This window comes from Bos grunniens, chromosome 21, assembly GCF_055505025.1.
Source record: "Bos grunniens cultivar Pamir isolate PY7600 chromosome 21, Bosgru_T2T1.0, whole genome shotgun sequence".
Classification (NCBI taxonomy): Eukaryota; Metazoa; Chordata; class Mammalia; order Artiodactyla; family Bovidae; genus Bos; species Bos grunniens.
This window is the reverse complement of record NC_141185.1, coordinates 3,553,275-3,573,735: the sequence shown is the minus strand read 5'-3', so window position 1 is coordinate 3,573,735 and position 20,461 is coordinate 3,553,275. Positions and strand designations below refer to the sequence as shown.

General features: G+C 46.7%; 1 protein-coding gene across 14 annotated transcripts in view; it reads right to left on the bottom strand.

Annotated features, from left to right (window-relative positions):
* The window catches only part of MOK (MOK protein kinase), a 42,988-nt gene that overhangs the window by 12,795 nt on the left and 9,732 nt on the right, over positions 1-20,461 (bottom strand). For 6 of the 14 annotated variants that reach the window (XR_015149398.1, XR_015149399.1, XR_015149401.1 and 3 more), the window contains exons 2-4: positions 16,902-17,016; positions 3,628-3,717; positions 2,267-2,337 (exon numbers count right to left, since the gene is read on the bottom strand). The exons of 1 other annotated variant lie outside the window; for it this stretch is intronic. Coding sequence is in view for 4 of the 13 variants with exons in the window: in XM_086362876.1 (XP_086219002.1) it covers positions 2,267-2,337; positions 3,628-3,717; positions 16,902-17,016 (276 nt within the window). In the remaining 9 variants the exon portion in view is untranslated. Of the gene's footprint in view, positions 1-2,266; positions 2,338-3,627; positions 3,718-4,116; positions 4,248-11,481; positions 11,640-16,901; positions 17,017-20,461 lie in introns of those variants that run through there. 7 more of the 14 variants (XM_086362878.1, XM_086362880.1, XM_086362882.1 and 4 more) reach the window with 7 other exon arrangements.

Below are 20,461 nucleotides of genomic sequence, written 5' to 3'. Positions count from 1 at the left end.
AAGTTTTCTCCAATCTAAACACACAGAAACTTGCCAGAAATTATCCCCTCCCCTCGAATTTTAAAATATCACATTCTAACAATCATAATTCTAACATATGTATCTTATACCAAGAGAATTGTTATTATACTAAAAGGAAGTGATTCTATAGATTCATTAAGAACAAAATGCTGGCTAACTGGTAAAAAGATCATTGCAAATTTAGCGGTTGTTTCTCTTGGTTACATTGATACCCTGTCCTGATACACTGTTAAAATATGTATTACACAGAGACTATCAAAGTGAATAATCTAAGTTAGTTAGTGTACCTGAAAGTTAATCATAGAATAACACTTACTTATCCAAGTTGTCTGGAATAAGACCTCAAGTGAAATTTCCAGGTAAGTGAGGTTTACTCCTCAGATATAAACTCTTTTCTATTTGGAGGTATTTTACATGGGATCTTTTAAAAACGTTTCACCCACTTTCCCATCAGCATATCCTAGGTGATATGGTGACCACAACCCCGTACACGACTGTGCTCCCGCTAACCTGTCTTGGGGAGCCTGGCAGCTTACAGCTGTTTTCCCGACCATTCTTGGTTTGCTTTGTATTTCCAGTCTCCTCCCCCGTTACTGGATCGCCACCTGTCACTTTCTGTTGGTGTGTAAAGTTCTAGAAGCTCCTTTTAAGAGCTCTTATTTTTAATAGGTGTTAGACCAAGAAACCAGATGACTAAGTTTATTTTAAATTGTACTTAAAGCAAGACACCTGAGTGAGAGGCTTGTCTATGAATAAAATACCCAAGGTCTGTAACTTAAAAGAAATACCATATATTCCCAGACACAAGGCAATCTCCTACTTTCCTCAAAAGATGTAAAAGTTTCTGGATCCAAAAGTTTTATATCAACTTCCACAGATGTAAAACTTGTCTACTCATGCTATTTATTTTATTTACTAAGCCACATATTTTAAATCACATATAAAATATGTCCATTTGACATAACATGACATAGCATGACATCTTTCCATGCTCTCACTTCATAAATATAATTTTATCTGAACTCTTCACATGCACCTTTAACATCATGTTAAAGGTCCCCTTTGTTGCAAGAACAGCTTCTCGATCTAAAAGTTCTCTACAGCACATCATCTGCGCTTTGGCCTAACCTGCTTGAGGTAACATCACAGTTTTTAAATCATCTATGATACTGTCGCTAAAACTCTATTTCAGATATAAAGAGTCCCTCATATGACATAAGGCAGTGATTTTCATTTGTTCGGTAAGAATAATATGATCCATGAAGTCTAACACTTGCTGTGTGGTATTTACAAGGCTCATCTGTCCTGACATCTAACGCCACGGGGAGGTCAGACCCAGGGCTGTTGGATAAACGTGGGCCAACCTTCCGCCTCCTGCTCTCTGCTTCCCTCGGGTGACCTCCGCTGGCCTCCAAAACCAGCTGCGACTGGGGTCGGCTCAGGCAAGCGTGCTTCCCCCAGACAGTGCTGTATTGTTCAAACGATGGGGAACGATGAGCACTCAGCAGTTCAGGGCACCGCATGAGGCTCCCAACCCAAGGAGGAAGGAGAGTCCCTCTCAGGGGATGATTTGTGGGGGAAGCCCTACCTCATTCTGAAGCCTAGAGTAGAACGTCGAGCAACGCAGAGCCTGGAATGGACCCCCGAGGGCACGAGCCTGCGGGAGGCCTGAGCCAGGCGGATGATTTGTGGGGGAAGCCCTGCCTCATTCCGAAGCCTAGAGTAGAACGCCGAGCAACGCAGAGCCTGGAATGGACCCCGAGGGCACGAGCCTGCGGGAGGCCTGAGCCGTGCCTCCTGCTGCGCCTCCCTCACCCGCGTCACCTCACCAGCCTGAGCGCTGTGTGGCATCACTTCCCGTCTGCAGCCACATTCTGAGCAGACAAGACTGCCCCCCAAATACCTCCCACACCCAGGTGGCGCTAGTGGTAAAGAACCCACCTGCCAATGAAGGAGACATGAGAGACACGAGTTCAATCCCCGAGTCGGGAAGATCCCCTGGAGGAGGGCAGGGCAACCCACTCCAGTATTCTTGCCTGGAGAATCCCACGGACAGAGGAGCCCGGTGGGCTACAGTCACTGGGTCACAGAGTCAGACACGATTGACACGACCTAGCACACATGGCTGTATACTTATACACAACTACTGAACTGCGGCGATAGATGATTTTGAGAATTAAGACAAATATATGGGAACTATAAACTTTAAAAGATTTTAGACGCTCTTTCAAATTATTCTACATACCTCGTATTAGCTCATAAATATTCATGTCCATAAGTTCACATATTAGTGCAAGAGAACCAGATTTTCTGTCACTGAAGAAGAAAGCAGGTTTTTAAAATGGTTTTTTCCTTGCATTAATCAGAATAAAAGCATCAAATATTTAACTCATTTGTAAACACTTCTGATAAACATAAAACACTCCCATAGCAAAGACCAAAGTGTAATGACCGAAACAGCAGAAGTTTTGATTTTCAATCAGTATTTTAGGTAAAAATAATTTTAAATAATAATAAAACAATTTTGGGCAGAAATTCTAAAAGCTGGTCTCCCACAATTTTGGGAAAAAAGCATCTTGAGATTATGGAAGTAACTATTATATCTTCAGACAGAAGAAACAGGTTGAGGAGTTGGAGAAGCAAAACAAAGAAAGTAGGACTTAATTCAAGCTCTGTGGCTGCAAATTCAGCTTTAATTCACCTAAATTACTTCCATGTCACTGAGATACATCACAGTGTGGGAGTGAAATACACAACCCAGCCAGGGGCAAAAAGAGGAAGACGCCTCTCCCCGCGCCCCTGCAGTGACACCCCGGGCCCCTCAGGGTGCCTGTGGAGGGGCTGGATGGGGCCGCGCTGTCCCTTGGGCTGCCGTGGACAGAAGCGCTTTGCCCCTGAAGCACTCGGCACAGGCAGCACTGTGACCGCTGCCCCGTGCAGGCTGCAGTCTCCGGACCGGCCGAATACGTGCTCAGAGCATGCAGGCCAGGAGGCCACGCGGCCAAGACAAGGCACTGCGTTTTGAGTTTAGAACTGGTCAGCTCTCTGATGAAAACCTCCCCAGCTCAATGGTCAGAGACTACGGTTTCCCCAGATGGTGGTACAGGCCAGGCTTCCCGCTGAGGGGCGCTTTCTCGGAGCTTCAGGCCAGATCCCAGCCCCAGTCCCCAGCAGACAAGCCCTTCCAGACGAGCTGCACTCTGCCGTCTTGATTAGAACAGAAATGAAAAATCCCCTGAAATTATGTGGAATACAGTTAAGAATGGCTGCTTGAAGTCATACCAAGATGGCAACTGCAGGCATGACCTAAGTGCAGCCCCTGAAAGAGGGCCACAGGCTCACACGCAGGTGTCCTGAGCCATCGCCGCCTCCACAGCAGCCCAGCTGAGCTTCCAGGAGGGGGACCATTTGAATGGTGTTCACTGCTGTGACACGGAGTCACTGCAACGAAGGCCTTTCCCTTTAGGACTCGGATGCAAACACTGGCCCGAATGTGTCTGAGCTACAAAGCCAATATTTAAAATGTCTACCATGGTTTTCTTTCTTAAACAGAGATCTAACGATTATCACCGAGGTTAGATAGTTCCTAAAGCCCGATATACTTACAAGACCACCTGGTGCAGCGTGAGGATGTTCGGGTGCGGGTTCAGGCGCCTCAGCGCTTGTATCTCTCGCAGGTTGTTCACTTGCTCGATGCTATTGTGCAGGGAAGAACAAATAACCGGTGTATCATCTGGGCCAACTTTAAAGTCAGGTTATCAAATCGCTGTTTATCATCCATGATCACAAGTTACAAGCTCACAAATAATGCCAAGCAAGTTTATCAAGTTTTATTTCTCCCATCAGCAGCTGAACGTAAGTATACCTCACTTCCACATTATCTTACAAAAATTGAGGCTCTTACAGCTTTGGACATGCACTCAAACTCTTCCCATCTAAACTCCTGAAAGAATGCTTTGGTAGTTTCTCTTACAATTAATAAATATAGAAACAGAGACTAAAATTTTCCACTAGTCAGTTTATAGGAACTAACTGAGCAATGTAAGCAACATTGGAAAATAAGCATCTCCCGTTCACACTGGCCTTCTTTCTGACCTTTAACGCAGCTGCACGCGTTTTCAGTCGTTCATCCGGGGAGAGGCGCTCTCTCAGCAGGTGTGTCGTTACCGAGGCTTTTCTTTATGGAGACTGCTCTGCCTGCCACTGTGTTCACATCCCAGATCACAACAATACAGTGGAGGCCAACGGCCAGAGGCTGGCTGTGCCACCCTCCAGACTGACCCTTGCCAGGGCCCTCTCCCTGTGGCTGGGCCCGTGGAGTCATCCCAGCCGAATGACTCTGTCCACCAGAGACTCCATCTCAGCGGCTCCAAAAGAAACTGATTCTGGAAATATTCTTTCTCTGAACTGGCAAAACTATTTCATCAACTTCTTTTTTCTTTTTTTTCCCTGGCCTTGCCAGGTGGCTTGTGGGCTTCTTGTTCCCAGACCAAGGAATGAACCTGGGCCCCAGGGTTGAACCGGGTCCTAACCACTGGACAGCCAGGGAATTCCCAACCAACTTTCAACATGTAGAGTAAAGCTCAGCATTTTGTTTGGTTATTCAAAGAGTGGTTATATCCAAAGTATAATATTACTGTTGTTGTAAATCAACACGGCTGGATGTTTTCAGTCTCTCTCATGCTAGGCCACAAACGGGAGCCTGGAGCACAAGCCTGGGCAGCCTGAGCAGAAGGGCGCTCCTGACACAAAGCCTCCTGAGCAGGAGGGCGCTCCTGACACAAAGCCTCCTGAGCAGGAGGGCGCTCCTGACACAAAGCCTCCTGAGCAGAAGGGCACTCCTGACAAAAAGCCTTAGGCCCCTTTTAGCCGTCATCCCATGTCCTCCCTCATACCCAGGATGAAACTCAAAATATTAGCAACTTACACACCATGGTCCACAACCAACCAGAAAAAACAGCTCACTTTGCTGGCGCAGCAGACTTAAGGAGGGTCCCTGCTGAAGCCGGGACTGTAACCCTTTAGTTGCTGGAGAGAGTGGGGGATCCCATGACTACTGGGTAAGGGGCCAAGCATGCTGCGTAGGGGGTGGGGGTGGGGCCACACCCTGGAGGCTCAGGATAGCAGCTCCTTCCCGCCTAGAATCTGAGTTTTTCACTGCCTAATAACCACTACGGATGGCCATCCTGGGGCGTGTAGGGACCAGACCACGACCCTGTCTGTCCACTCCGCCAGCTCAGTGCCCAGCCCACCACCTGCTCCTCCCCGCACCCTGGCCTCCTCTAGGTGACTCTAGGACAGTATTTCCCAAAACATGTCCCACAGAATTTTATTTCTCTGGAAAACGCTTTGTGGATAAACTGCATGTTGAGGAAACGTGAGACAGGGCCAATCTAGTTCCTTCTGGAGAGTGACAATTTACAGTTGATGTTAGAAGCTTTCAAAAATCCTACAAAATAAGGACAACAGTTTACCTTCATTTAAACCAACATTTTCCAGACTTTCTGGGGGCACAGGGTCCTCTCTTACATACTAGTAAGTCACCGTCCCTTAGAACTAAGGTTCTAGAGAACACACCACGTCAGACCGTCCTCTGAGTGACATGGCAGATACAGATTATTTTCCTTAGGGCAGAGGAGGTGAACAAACACACCAATAAGGCAAAAGGAAGAAGAAAACATCAAGCAGAGCATTCTTTGGGGGGCGCTAATCCAATAGCTGCCAAGCATCTCTCCCTCCCTGGGGTGCGCACTGGAAGGGCATCCACGGTTCGCCCCACAGTCCCACACCGCAGAGTCCCTGACCCAGGACCAGGCCACTGAAGACCCCCCACTGATGCCTGCCACGCCTCTGCCCAGGGCATGCTGTAAGCCAGTGGTTATCGACTGAAGGGACCTTGCCCCGCTAAGGGACACGGGACAACACTAGAGACACTTTCAGTGTCACTGCTCCGTTCGATGGCAGCAGCCAAGGACGATGCTAAATCTCCTATGGTGCACAGGACAGGACCTGTAACAGAGGAGCCAAGGCCCCGACGCCGACGGCGCCAAGACGCCCAGCCTTGGGTGGGAACAGCAGAAACCAACCGAGGCTAGCAACAGTTCTAAGTTTTGAACTATACACCCGATCTAAAAAAAAAGAAAAAATTAATCAGTCTTTTAGGACCAGTTAGTCAAACAGCTTTGTCATTTAGACAAACATTTACTCACTCTTCTCATCTTTAATATGAAAACCAGCTATGATACCCTGAAACACATTTTCTTATTGCAGACAGAATCATTTTATGCCTCCCCAGGAACTCACTCAGAACCAAGGAATGAGTGCCGACATTAGACGGGCACCCTGACGGGGTTCTGCGCACCTCAGTGCAAGGAACAGTGTGAGCTCAGATGTAAAGCAACTCTGCTCCTGCTTTTAAAGATCTTGGGGAAAAAAAACTAAAAATCTGCAAAGTAACCACTTTTCTTTGCCTTGGAGTTGCTTTGAATTTTGTGGTCAAGTGACATTCAGGTTTTTTCTGTGTGTTTGTCTTTTTACTGCCCTGCTGGAAACAGAAAATATCACGGAGTGGAACACAGAGGGATGTAGGCAAGCCTCTGCTTCCAAAAGAAACAGCTGGGGAATTTCCCAGGCTGTTCGGTGGTTAAGACTCCAAGCTTCCAATGCAGGGGGTGAGGGTTCGATCCCTGGTCTGGGAATTAAGATCCTACGTGCTGCGGAGCAACCAAGCCCGAGTGCCAAAAGTGCTGAGCCCACACCACGACCACAGAGCCAGTGTGTAGGCTGCGCCTGTGAAAGACCCCCTGACGTGACGACGATCCCAAGCTCCATGACTAAGACCCAACGCAGCCAAATAAACATTCAAGCACACACATAATGAAGCAAAAGGACACGCTCACTGGAGTGGCCAGAATTTAAAAGACTAACCACACCAAATGCTGAAGAGGATATGAAGCAACTAGAACTCTTGGGTTCTTTGCTGGTGGAAGTAGAAAAAGGTATAATCATTTCAGAAAAAGGCTGGGCTGTTTCTTGTAAAGTTAAATATACATCTACCCTGTGACCCAGAGATTCTATTTCCAGGTAATGACCTAAAAAAAAAAAAATATATATATATAGATAACCATAAAAAGTCTTGTATGAAGTTTTACAGGTTTATTCACAGTGGCCCAAAACCAGAAACAGCCCAAAAGTTCCTCAACAAGAGACGAGATAAACAAGGCGCTCTGCAGTCACAGACTGGAATGAACATCACTCAGCGGTGAGAAGGTATCAACTGCCGATAGGACAACAGGGATAAACCTCAGAGACTGCATGTATGCTGCGCTAAAGGAGTGGAGAGATTCCATTTAACAGGAATTTCTGCTGCTGCTGCTGCTGCTGCTGCTAAGTCACTCAGTCGTGTCCGACTCTGTGCGACCCCACAGACGGCAGCCCACTAGGCTCCCCCGTCCCTGGGATTCTCCAGGCAAGAACACTGGAGTCGGTCACCATTTCCTTCTCCAATGCATGAAAGTGAAAAGTGAAAGTGAAGTCACTCAGTCGTGTCCAACTCTTAGCGACCCCATGGACTGCAGCCTACCAGGCTCCTCTGCCCATGGGATTTTCCAGGCAAGAGTACTGGAGTGGGGTGCCACTGCCTTCTCTGAACAGGAATTTCTATAAGAGAGTAAAGAAACAAAACCCAGAAGAGTGGCCACCGGGGCAGGGAGGGAGGACTAAGTAGGGAGCGTGAAGGAGCTCGGGTGAGAGCAGCACTCTGTGCTGTGAGTACAGGGAGCTATCCACTTGCAAAAATCATGCAGTTCAAAAATGTGCATTTCAATGAATGCAAATGTTTCCTTTAAAAAAGAATTGTGTAATAATAACCAAGTGGAATGTAAAAGTAGGAAGTCAAATATCCAAAGTGGCAGGCTTGTTTGGCCTTGGAGTACAAAAGGAAGCAGGGCAAAGGCTAACAGAGCTTCGTCAAGAGAACATGCTGGTCATAGCAAACACCCTCTTCCAATAACACAAGAGACAACTCTACACATGAACATCACCAAATGGTTAGTGCCAAAAGCAGATTGACTATATCCTTTGCAGCTGAAGATAGAGAAGCTCTACACAGTCAGGAAAAATAAGAGTAGGATCTAACTGTGGCTCAGATCACAAACTCCTTATTGCAAAATTTGGACTTAAATAGAAGAAAGCAGGAAAAACCAGTAGGCCATTACGTATGACCTAAACAAATCCCTTATGATTATACAGTGGAGATGATGAACAGATTCAAGGGACTAGCTCTGACAGACAGAGGGCCTGAAGAACTACAGACAGAGGTGCGTAACACTGCACAGGAGGTGGTGACCAAAACCATCCCCAAGAAAAAGAAATGCAAGAAGCCACAGCGGTTGTCTGAGGAGGCCTTACAGATAGCCGAGGAAAGAAGAGACGTGAAAGGCAAAGGAGAAAGGGAGAGATATACCCAAGTGAATGCAGAGTTCCAGAGAATAGCAAGGAGAAATAAGTCTTCCTAAGTAAACAGTGCAAAGAAAAGAGGAAAACAATAGAACGGGAAAGACTAGAGATCTCTTCAAGAAAATTAGAGATACCAAGGGAACGTTTCATGCAAAGATGGGCTCGATAAAGGACAGAAATGGTATGGACCTAACAGAAGCAGAAGATATTAAGAAGAGATGGCAAGATTACACAGAACTGTACAAAAAAGATCTTCATGACCCAGATAACCACGATGGTGTGATCTGTCACCTAGAGCCAGACATCCTGGAATGTGAAGTCAAGTGGGCCTTAGGAAGCATTATTACAAACAAAGCTAGTGCAGATGATAGAATTACAGCTGAGCGATTTCAAATCCTAAAAGATGATGCTGTCAAAGTGCTGCACTCATCATGCCAGCAAATGTGGAAAACTTAGCAGTGGCCACAGGACAGGAAAAGGTCAGTTTTCATTCTAATCCCAAAGAAAGGCAATGCCAAAGAATGTTCAAATTACCATACAATTGAGCTCATTTCACATGCTAGCAAGATTATCTCAAAATCCTTCAAGCCAGGCTTCAACAGTACATGAACCGAGCACTTCCAGATGTGCAAGCTAGATTTAGAAAAGGCAGAGGAACCAGAGATCAAATTGCCAACAAATAATGAATCACAGAAAAAGCAAGGGAATTCCAAAAAACATCTACTTCTGCTTCACTGGACTATGTTAAAGCCTCTGGATCACAACACACTGTGGAATATTCCTAAAGAGATGGGAATATCAGACCACATTATCTGCCTCCTGAGAAACCTGTATGCAGGACAAGAAGCAACAGTTAGAACTGGACACAGAACAGACTGGTTCAAAACTGGGAAAGAAGTATATCAAGGCTGTATATTGTCACCCTGCTTATTTAACTTATATGCAGAGTACATCGTAGGAAATGCTGGGCTGGATGACTCACGATCTGGAATCAAGATTGCCAGGAGAAATATCACTATGCAGATAATGCAAATGACACCCCTTTAATGGCAGAAGGAATAGAGGCACTAAAGAGCCTCTTGATGAAGGGGAAAGAGGAGAGTGAAAGCTTAAAACTCAGCATTCGAAAAACAAAGATCATGGGTTCTAGTCCCATCATTTCATGGCAAACAGATGGGGAAACAATGGAAACAGTGTCAGATTTCATTTTCTTGGGCTCCAACATCAATGTGGACAGTGACTGCAGCCACGAAATTAAAAGACGCTTGTTCCTTGGAAGAAAGGCTATGACAAACTTAGACAGTGAATCGGTGCTTTTGAACTGTGGGCTGGGGAAGACTCTTGACGGTCCCTGGGACAGCAAGGAGATCCAACCAGTCCATCCTAAAGGAAGTCAGTCCTGAACATTCATTATAAGGACTGATGCTAAAGCTCCAATACTTTGGTCCCCTGATGCGAAGAACTGACTCACTGGAAAAGACCCTGATGCTGGGAAAGACTGAAGGGAGGAGGAGAAGGGACAATAGAGAATGAGACGGTTGGATGGCATCACCGACTCAATGGACTTAAGTTTTAGCAAACTCTGGGAGATAGTGAAGGACAGAGAAGCCTGGTGTGCTGCAGTTCATGGAGATGCAAAGAGTTGGACACGACTGAGTGACTGAATCACGACAGCAACCAAGCGGGGCGGGAGACCAGATGGAGTTATACAGATTAATTAAAAATCACAGGCTTGGTGGTGGTGGCTGCAGCACCTGGGGTTCATTATACTACTGTTTACTTTGTATATACTGAAAAGTTCTGTAATTATATCCTATTTAAGTAAAAGAGTCTTTAAAGTGACTCATGAGTTTCTTGCCTTTGTTTTTATTTAGAATCCCACACTGAAGACTTATTTTTGTAAAAGTAATGTGAGGACCACTGAGAGATGTGACTTGGGAAAAAGCCGTGTTCTGAGTCAAGGGCAGGCACCGCACTGCCTCCCTCAGCAGAGCACTGAAAGGACACAGCCCCCGGCCCCACACAGACGGGGGTCCCACAGACGATCTGCAATGCTGGGAGCTCGCCCCTCATGGGAGCTCGCCCTCTAGTGGAGGGTCCCTCATTTGGAGGAAGACTCCCCTAGGGCTACTGGGAGGATTAAACGACATACGCATGCAATTCCCCTGGTACTGGGCATGGCACCAGATGCTCTGGAACAACTGCTGCAAGCTTCACTTTTTTTGGGGGGTGCTGTGCCACGAGGCATGCAGGATCTTAGCTCCCCAACTGGGAATTGAACCTGTGCTCTCTGCCATGGAAACACGGAGTCTTAAGCAGTGGACCACCAAGGAAGCCTGCGTAATCTCCATTTTCACTACTGCTACTCGCATTTATTATTGCACCCCAATTTTCCAAAGAGTCTGCAAACTATCTTGCTGAGTAACTTGCACCAACTGCTAGGCGACTAGTTGACCCATTACTGTGCTAAGTGTCTCACCTGCACCTTTAACCCTCCCAATGATCCTGCGAGGTAGACACTGTGGTCGTCCCTACTGTATACATGAACTGAACCACACAGAGATTAACGAACTGCCCAAGGTCACACAACTAAAAGCGGGAGAGCTGCTGCTTCTGCCCTCACCTAGTAACCCTGTGCTGGTGAGGACCCGTACGAGCATCTCTTACTGCTTCGGGACAAAAAGAGAGCTCCTACAAACATCAAGACTTTTTAAATGACTCATTCCACTTCTTTACAACATTTCTAAAGGAAGAATACAGTCGTAGCAAAAAAAGGGAGCATCTTATTAACAGTGTATTTCTGGTGAGTATAGGCGGGAGAACCCTCTGAAGACAGAGCAAAAAAATATCAAAGCGACTGGGTCACGCTGCTGGCCTTATGCAAGTAACTAACTTCATCATCCCCAAACTAAGGCTTTGAGCCACTGAGGGAAGACAAATCTCAGGAGCTGCAAATGCCCTCCCGACACAGTACTAAAGAACTGATCTATTATAATACCTCACCTTGACTTCCTATCAGCAAAGGAGACTGCCAAAGCCATCGATTTCTATTTCAGAGGAGCAGAAAGGAAGGGCTGGAAGTAACTCTGGGAGGAGCTGGGTCAGAGGCTCCGAAACCAAGCTCCTTCTGGCTGCGTGACTCAGCGTGACTTGCCGCTGTTACTGATTGACTCTTCTTGCCCACACCACCCACACAACTGTGCAAGGTGACTCTGAGGTTTCACTCAACCATAAGCAGAGCAGAAATGGATTTTTAAAGGAACCTAAAATTATTCTTCAAATGAATAAGGTTAAACTGATTTATAATGATGACAGATATTATATTCCAGAGCTCTAAAAGCTGAAGATACTATTTTCATGGTTGAAAAAGAAAAATAAAATCAAAGAACAGAATAAAACTTGTGGATCAAGGATCAGTGACACTGGAATATCCAATAAATGGTCGGCAATAAAACTCCTAGAAGTGACACCAAATGCAGCTGTCTTTCTTCTAGAACTTTCTTTTAGAAACTACAGTCATGTCTTCCTGTAAAACAGAAATAATAGCAATACCTTTTTCAACGTTAGAAGCCACGTACAATGACTCATTCCGGATCATCTATGGTTATTTTCTGTTTGTTCTGATCTGTTTTTTAAGTTTGAAGTTACTTTAGATTAACAGAAGAGTTGCACCAACAGTGAAGAACGCCCGTGTCGCCTGGCTTCCCCCGATGTTAGCGTCTCACATGACATTTACCAAAGCTGAAAATGAACGCTGGTGCGACCCCCTCACTACACTGGACCCTTTACTTGGGTTGCCCAGCTCTGCCACTGATGCCTTTCCCTCTCCTGGGATCCAGCAGACCGCACTGCAAGCCAGTGGCCATGCCCCCCCTGACAGCCCCAAAGCCTGTCCTTGTCATTATCTTCACCGTTTTGAGGATGGCTGGGCTGGTGTTTTGTAGAACGCCCCTCAGTGTGGGCTCTCCTGATGTATTCTCATAGATCAGCTGAGATTACAGACCTTTGAAAGAGAACACCACAGAGGGGACAGGCTCTTCCCATGCCATTTATCAGAAGGTATGTGATATCAACATGTCTTATTACTGATGATGCTGATATTAATGATTTAGTTAAGTAGCATCTACCAGACTTTTCTCTGTAAAGTCAACTATCTTCCCCTTTCATTTTCTACTCTTTGTAAGCAAGTCATCAAGTCCAGCCCTCAGTCAAATGGAAGGAAATTAAGCCCTACCTCCCGGAGGAAGAAACAGCAAACAATTTGTGGACATAAGTTAAAACCACCACGGTAATTAATAAATATTCAGGAGATCATTTGAGGCTGTGCAGAAATCCCATTCTCTTTCAAGTTTTAGCTTACTAATTTTAGCATTCACAAATTTATCTCGCCTGCAGAAATGATTACTTATACTAATGATGATTTTCCATTTCCCTCATTCCTCTCTGTACCTATGAATCATAAATGAGAAAAAAATTTCCCTCTCATCCCAATTTATCTATTCATTTGGCCATTTATTTACATCAATACGCACTCAAGGTTATTGGAATGAAGAGAGAGAGGGTAGTGTACATATATGCTAGCTCTGTCTGCTGAGAGGACCTAAAGATGCTGACATTCCGGTAGCAAAAAAAGAGGTTTAAAAAAAAAGATGATGATGGGGGATGCCTCAAGAACACAGGGGCCACCCTGAAGGTGCTCTCCACAGCCAGGGCTGGCTCAGTTTTAGCTGGAACAATTATCGAATAAATAACGAGAGCACTGGATTATAGTCGCCTATGGTTTTCAACACATGTGTAAGAGTAATGAGAGTTCACAAGAGAAAACGTAAAACCTGTTCCCTGTGGGTTTCTATCAACGTATGTCTAGGAGCAAACGAGAACTTAAAAGAGAAAAGGCAAAACCCATTCCCTGTGGGTTTGGATTACACAGGCCAGCAGACACCTGTCAGAGCTAAGCTGGAGACACCACCAGGGATTCTGGACATCAAAGAGCCACCAGACACCGCCAGTTCAGTGTTTCCTTTTAAGTGAAGCCAGCATGTGAAAGTGGCCGTCAATAATCCCCCTCACACACACACACGTTAGAAAAAACAAGGAAAGTATAACTGATTCAGTGACACTCTATTAGAAAATCTTTACTTATTATGGGTTTTTTAAAAGAGAAATAAGTGTTCTAATCAATCACTTCTAAAGTTAGGACAACTGCTTCTGAAACAGAACAAAGGATCACACATCGTAACGCGGGCCAGCGTCTCCCGAGCGTTTACCATGGGCCTTGCGTGACAGCTCCTTCAGCTTCCCACCTCGGTCAGTCCTCCGCGCCTCACGACAAGAAAGCCAAGGGCCAGGTGGACGAGGTACTTTCAGCATCGGGACCTGGTGGGAACCGCGTCCCTCGGGTGGCTCCACCTTCTCCCCAGGGGCTGAGGTCAGCCCAAGGCACTTTTCCAGATAAACTGAGTGTTCCCTGCCTCCCCAAAGGACTGCCCTCAAACCATTCTAACCTCCTTCCAGGGGAGCGCTTCTCACATGTTACAGGTCTCTCTGCGTCCTGAAGGCCCAGCAGTGGCCCACGTGACCTCTCCTGGCCGGCTGGTTCCCCAGAGCAGCCTAACTCTGCATGGTTCTGACCCAGCAACCGTCGTGGGAGTCCTGGGGTCTGCAGGTGTTCTGTCCGGCACATACTTCGTGTTTATGTCTCCACCAAAATTGCAGCTGGGAAGTCCTGCCGTCTGCAAGCACGTCCACCCCGCACCCGACAGGGAGCTCCCGAGCTGACAGGGAGCCCGGGCCTCTGACCAAGCGGATGCACCCCACCCGCCGCTCAGAGTCCCGTCTTGCTCCGCTGGGCTTGTGGGGCGTTTGTTCACAGCGGCTGAGTGAGGCCGTCTGCTTGGGCGACGGGGGTAATCAGAACACTGGGCAGCAAATTCTCCACCAGGCATAGTGTAAAGGCAAAGACAGAGGTTGGGGGTGGACAAAGAAATACAGAGAATTCAGAACACATGGAGGAAGAAGTGATAGAAAGGAGGAGAAGCAGAAGCCCCGTAACCTCAGCGTCGGTGCAGCAGTTAAACACCACGTGCTTTGGCCCAGCTCTGCCCGCCCAGTGACCTCGGTGACCATGGTCAAGTTACTTCACATCGCTAACCACCTCTCCTCAGGTGCAAAACAGTAACGATGACGCCTGCCCTGTGGGGATGTTACCAGGGCGACATCACTGTTACCCAATCTCCTTGACGCGGTAAAAGGCCTGAGCTGCTTTCCAATTTGAAACACTATCTTTGCATCCTAAGAGTTTAAATCAAGGCCTATACCCCAAAACACTCAGGAGGCTCCACATTTTCAGGACATTGCTATGCTTTTTAAAACGCTGCCTTAGATATTCAGAGGCTTCAACTCCTTTGATATTAAAAAAGACTGAGTTTCAAACCTCTTTACTGAAAAGCAGAACAGCTGCAGTGACACCATCGCTTATTTCCTTATTCTGACAGCTTCCTAATCACACGTGGTCTCTGACTCAGGGTGGTCTGTGGTGAGAAGCTGTAAACGCAAGGACTCCAAGAGGCTGCTCTGTGGGAAAGGCCATGCGGTCTGCAAGGGACGAAGTGAGAACCAGAGGACTCCCTGCGCCACGAAGTGCACTGGTCCCTCCCAGTGAACACATCTCTCTAATCTTATCTGAAAGTTATTTTTCAACACAGTAACTGATTCACAGCTAATTAAATCACAAGGACCTCTATATCTCTAATCTAAGGTTTCAATTATAAAAATCCAACAGACACAACTCTTAGGAACATACAGACGGTTTAAAGTGAGGTATACTTCTCCAGTATAAATTTTTGTGACCATTGTTTATTAGTATTATAGTAAACTCAGCAGTGGCCACAGGACTGGAAAAGGTCAGTTTTCATTCCGATCCCAAAGAAAGGCAATGCCAAAGAATGCTCAAACTACTGCACAATTGCACCCATCTCACATGCTAGTAAAGTAATGCTCAAAATTCTCCAAGCCAGGCTTCAGCAATACGTGAATTGTGTATATCCAGATGTTCAAGCTGGTTTTAGAAAAGGCAGAGGAACCAGAGATCAAATTGCCAACATCCGCTGGATCATGGAAAAAGCAAGAGAGTTCCAGAAAAACATCTATTTCTGCTTTCTTGACTATGCCAAAGCCTTTGACTGTGTGGATCACAATAAACTGTGGGAAATTCTGAAAGAGATGGGAATACCAGACCACCTGACCTGCCTCCTGAGAAACCTATATGCAGGTCAGGAAGCAACAGTTAGAACTGGACATGGAACAAGAGACTGGTTCCAAACAGGAAAAGGAGTACATCAAGGCTGTATATTGTCACCCTGCTTATTTAACTTATATGCAGAGTACATCATGAGAAACGCTGGGCTGGAAGAAGCACAAGCTGGAATCAAGATTGCCAGGAGAAATATCAATAACCTCAGATATGCAGATGACACCACCCTTATGGAAGAAAGTGAAGAGAAACTAAAAAGCCTCTTGATGAAAGTGAAAGAGGAGAGTGAAAAAGTTCGCTTAAAGCTCAAAATTCAGAAAACGAAGATCATGGCATCTGGTCCCATCACTTCATGGGAAATAGATGGGGAAACAGTGGAAACAGTGTCAGACTTTATTTTTTGGGGCTCCAAAATCACTGCAGATGGTGATTGCAGCCATGAAGTTAAAAGATGCTTACTCCTTGGAAGGAAAGTTATTACCAACCTAGATAGCGTATTGAAAAGCAGAGACATTACTTTGCCAACAAAGGTCCATCTAGTCAAGGCTATGGTTTTTCCAGTGGTCATGTATGGATGTGAGAGTTGGACTGTGAAGAAAGCTGAGCGCTGAAGAATTGATCCTTTTGAACTGTGGTGTTGGAGAAGACTCTTGACAGTCCCCTGGACTGCAAGGAGATCCAACCAGTCCACTCTAAAGGAGATCAGTCCTGGGTGTTCATTGGAAGGACTGATACTGAGGCTGAAACTCCAGTACTTTGGCTACCTCATACAAAGAGCTGACTCACCGGAAAAGACTCTGGTGCTGGGAGGGATTGGGGGCAGGAGGAGAAGGGGACGACAGAGGATGAGATGGCTGGATGGCATCACCGACTGGATGGACATGAGTTTGGGTGGACTCCGGGAGTTGGTGATGGGACAGGGAGGCCTGGTGTGCTGCGATCCATGGGTCGCAAAGAGTCAGACACGACTGAGTGACTGATCTGAACTAAACTGAAATTGGGACATCAATAAATTCCACTACAATAGAAATAAAAGTAGCCTTTAATCCTCTCTGCCCAAAGAAATCTGATGTTACATGCTATCGCATGAATATAACTTTCCCATTAAGTTGGTCTTATCGACTCACACCTGTGCCTGTCTTTAGTCTCCAACCGGCCTCGGGCTGCCTACCTTTCAAAGCGCTGTTTCATCTGTTTACATGCGTAGTGGTTGCCATCTCTCAGGTTCTGTATCTTCATAACTTCAGAAAACGTTCCCTCTCCTATTTTGCCAATTGCTTTATAGTCTATAAATAAAAACAATTATAAAAATAAAAGTTTATTTATGCATCTGTTTCATACCTGCTTCCAGACAGCAGATGTCTTCATCTGTAAGATAATCCAAGAGCAACATGCCGAGGATGGTTTGTTATGTTTTTAAGGTTTGGTGCTCCCCTTATTTTAAGAGAAGCTGGGCTGTGTGTGGGCAGCACAGTCTGTCTCCCTCGTGCAGCAGGAGTGACGCGAGGCGAGCAAAGGCTGGGGACCCCTACAGGATGTGAGAGCAGAGGCTCCGAGGCGGGCTGCATGGGTGGCCCTCGCAGGAGTGGCGAGCCCGGGCCCAGCCTCTGGCAGGCCTGGCCGTGCCCCAGCGGCTGGGAGCACACTCCTGAAAACCACTCCAAGGTCCCACACAAGGCCCGACGGACCTGTGGCAGGCTCCTGGGGCGCTTGTTCCCTGAGTTTCTGGAAGCTGACAGCACGTCTCCCTGGCTTTGTGGCCACTACCACCATCACCTGGGCACAGACGGTGGTTCTATAAGCCTCCAAGTCACTACGTTAAATCCCTTGCCACCTGAAACCCCGGAGCAGTTCCTGTCTTCCTGACCGAACCTTGACAGGCAGAGAAAGGAGTCTCCTGGAGCGCGCTGGGAACAAAGACGGAAACCAGGCCATGGAGCAGCGAGGGGGCAGGCCGGCCGCTGGAGGGCCCGGCTCATCAGGGTGCAACTGCCGGCGACGGCAGACTGCCTGCAGCGACTCCGCCTTTCGCAGACCAAGTGTCCACAGAGCCTGTTGGTCCAGGGACAGCAGCAGGAAGAGCCAGGATGACGGAGGGTGCTGAATACGACCACCCGACAAGGGCTCTCCAGACAGAAGTGAGCACACGGGAAACGTGCTACTCTCCAAGCAGAAACGGAGGCGTGAGAGAAGCCCAGAAAGCAAACGCTTCCCTGGGTTGGAAAAGCTTCTGTGGTCCAAATAAGAGGAGAAGACCAAAAAATCTTCAGAGAAAGCAGGTGTGAGACTTGACAGGTGAAAAGCTACTCAGCCTTGCACCAAGGTCACTGGAAAGTCACAGGAAGGAGCCAGTCTCCACCCTACCCAAGCACTTGCCTTAGAGAGCGAGGAGACTCCTGCAGACTGAGGCAGCAAGGCACGACGGGAACAAGACAGGCTTGAGAGGCACGTTGGAGAGAACACTGAGCGTGGAAGTGACCCGAAGCAGAAAGATCAGACACCTACTAAACAAGCCTGGACCAGAAAGAGTCCAGCACTGGCAGGTCCCAAACCCACAGCAACAGAGAGCAGGCCTTTAAAACCATCCCACTCCAAAGGAGCGCCTCCTCTTTCAGACAGAGCACATTTTTAATACCTCGCGTGAATTCTGATTTGAACAAACTGACAGAAAAAAGGCCCAGTTTTTTAGAGTAATGTTTTTGAGAAATAGCGTGCTTAAAGATTTTAAAAGTGCTTATCCGTTAGCAAGAAGTGTTGATAGTAAAGTCTTTCCAGGTAAAATGACACAACATTTGGATTTTCTTTAAAATCCTATACATTCCCATTCACTTCTGCCGGAAGTATGAAGTAATACAGCTATGGCTCAGAATTCCGATCCGGGGTATAGACTCAAGAGAAATGAAAGCATAAGTCTAAACAATAGCTGGTACACATATATCCATGGAAACATTTTCACAATAGCCAAAAGTGGGAAAAAAGAAACGTCCATCGGCTAAAGAATTGGTCAACAGGGACTTCCTGGCAGTCCAGTGGCTAAGACCCTGCACTCCCAATATAGGGACCCAGGTTCGAGCCCTAATCAGGGAGCTAGATCCCACATGCTGCAACTAAAGATCCTGTATGCCGCAATAAAAACTAAATAAATGAAGATTCCAAGAGCCACAACTAAGACCTGGGACAGCCAAATAAATAAAATGGATCAACAAAGTGTGGTCTAGCTACACGGTGACAGTACTCAGCCAGAGACGCAGGCTGCAGCACGGAGGAACCTTGAAAACCTTATGCTAAGTAAAGGAAGCCAAGCACTAAAGGCTATTTACATGAAATGTCCAGAACAGGCAAATCCATGGACGGAAAGTAGGTCAGCAGTTGCCAAGGGTGGGCGGGGTCTGCAGGAAATGGGGCATCGATGCGAGTTGATCCCGGCTTCTTTTTAGGACGATGATGAAAGTGCTTTAATAGATTATGATGATGGCTGGAGCACTCAGTAAAAACGCCAACAATCACCCAATCATGTACTTTACCTGGGTGAACTTTACAGTATGTAGATTACATCTCAATAAAGCTGTGAAAACAGACAGCTCTGTGGTGTTCAAGTCAGAACAGCGGTTGCCCTGGGGCTGCAGGACAGGGTGAGCTCTGCGCAGGCTGCACAGCAGGTTAACGACTATTTCACTTTCTGAAAACCCACCAACCTGCACTCGTAACTTCTTGCTAATGGATAAGCACTTTTAAAATCTTTAAGCACACTATTTCTCAAAAACATTACTCTAAAAAACTGGGCCTTTTTTCTGTCAGTTTGTTCAAATTAGAATTCACGCGAGGTATTACAAATGTGCTCTGTCTGAAAGAGGAGGCCCTGCTTTGGAGCGTGAGGTTTTCTGGACGGACATTATACTCCAATATTTAAAAACTGGAAGAAAAAAAAGCAAGCCAAAGGTGGGAATAGGTAGAAAACATGAGGAACAGAAAAGATACAAAGAGTACATGCAGGGAAAGGCACAAAGAAACACAGCCCCAGATCAGACCACTGTCGGGACAGCCACGCACACAGTCCCGCTGCCCAGACCAGCACGAGCGGGCTCTCAGCGCGGCTCTAGCTCCCGGGAGTGCCGGCCTTCCTGCTCTAGACGTGTCCTGTTCTCAAGCTCAGCCTTAATTAGCGGCTATAATTATAAGACACCTCCACACTGTGAAGTGTAGTGAGACTCACTGGTCCTCACAACTAAAGCAGACTGAAACCACCTCTTGAATGAGAAAAGCAAAGTTTAGGGGCCACTGACATTCCTCCACAGACCCCCTAACAGGGAGGCTGGATGTCCTCTTCGGTGGTTACCTCCAGAGAGCCTCTTCTGGCTCCTCAAGCAGGTCTCCATCCTATTTCCATCCTATTTCCAAATGAAAAGTCTGTGGGCAGGACTGCCAGCCCCGACACTGACAGTACTTGGTCCTGGCAACTTACAAGAGCTGGACATAAACTACATCACACCGAGACAAACACACGAAAAACAACAGCAAAAAAATAAAGAACGCCTGGGACAACGAAATACGGTTTCAGTATTATGACCATTCCATCCATAAAGAAGGCTGAGCACCGAAGAATTGATGCTTTTGAATTGTGATGCTGGAGAAGACTCTTGAGAGTCTCTTGGACTGCAAGGAGATCAAACCAGTCCATCCTAAAGGAAATCAACCCTGAATATTCACTGAAGGACTGATGCTGAATGAAGC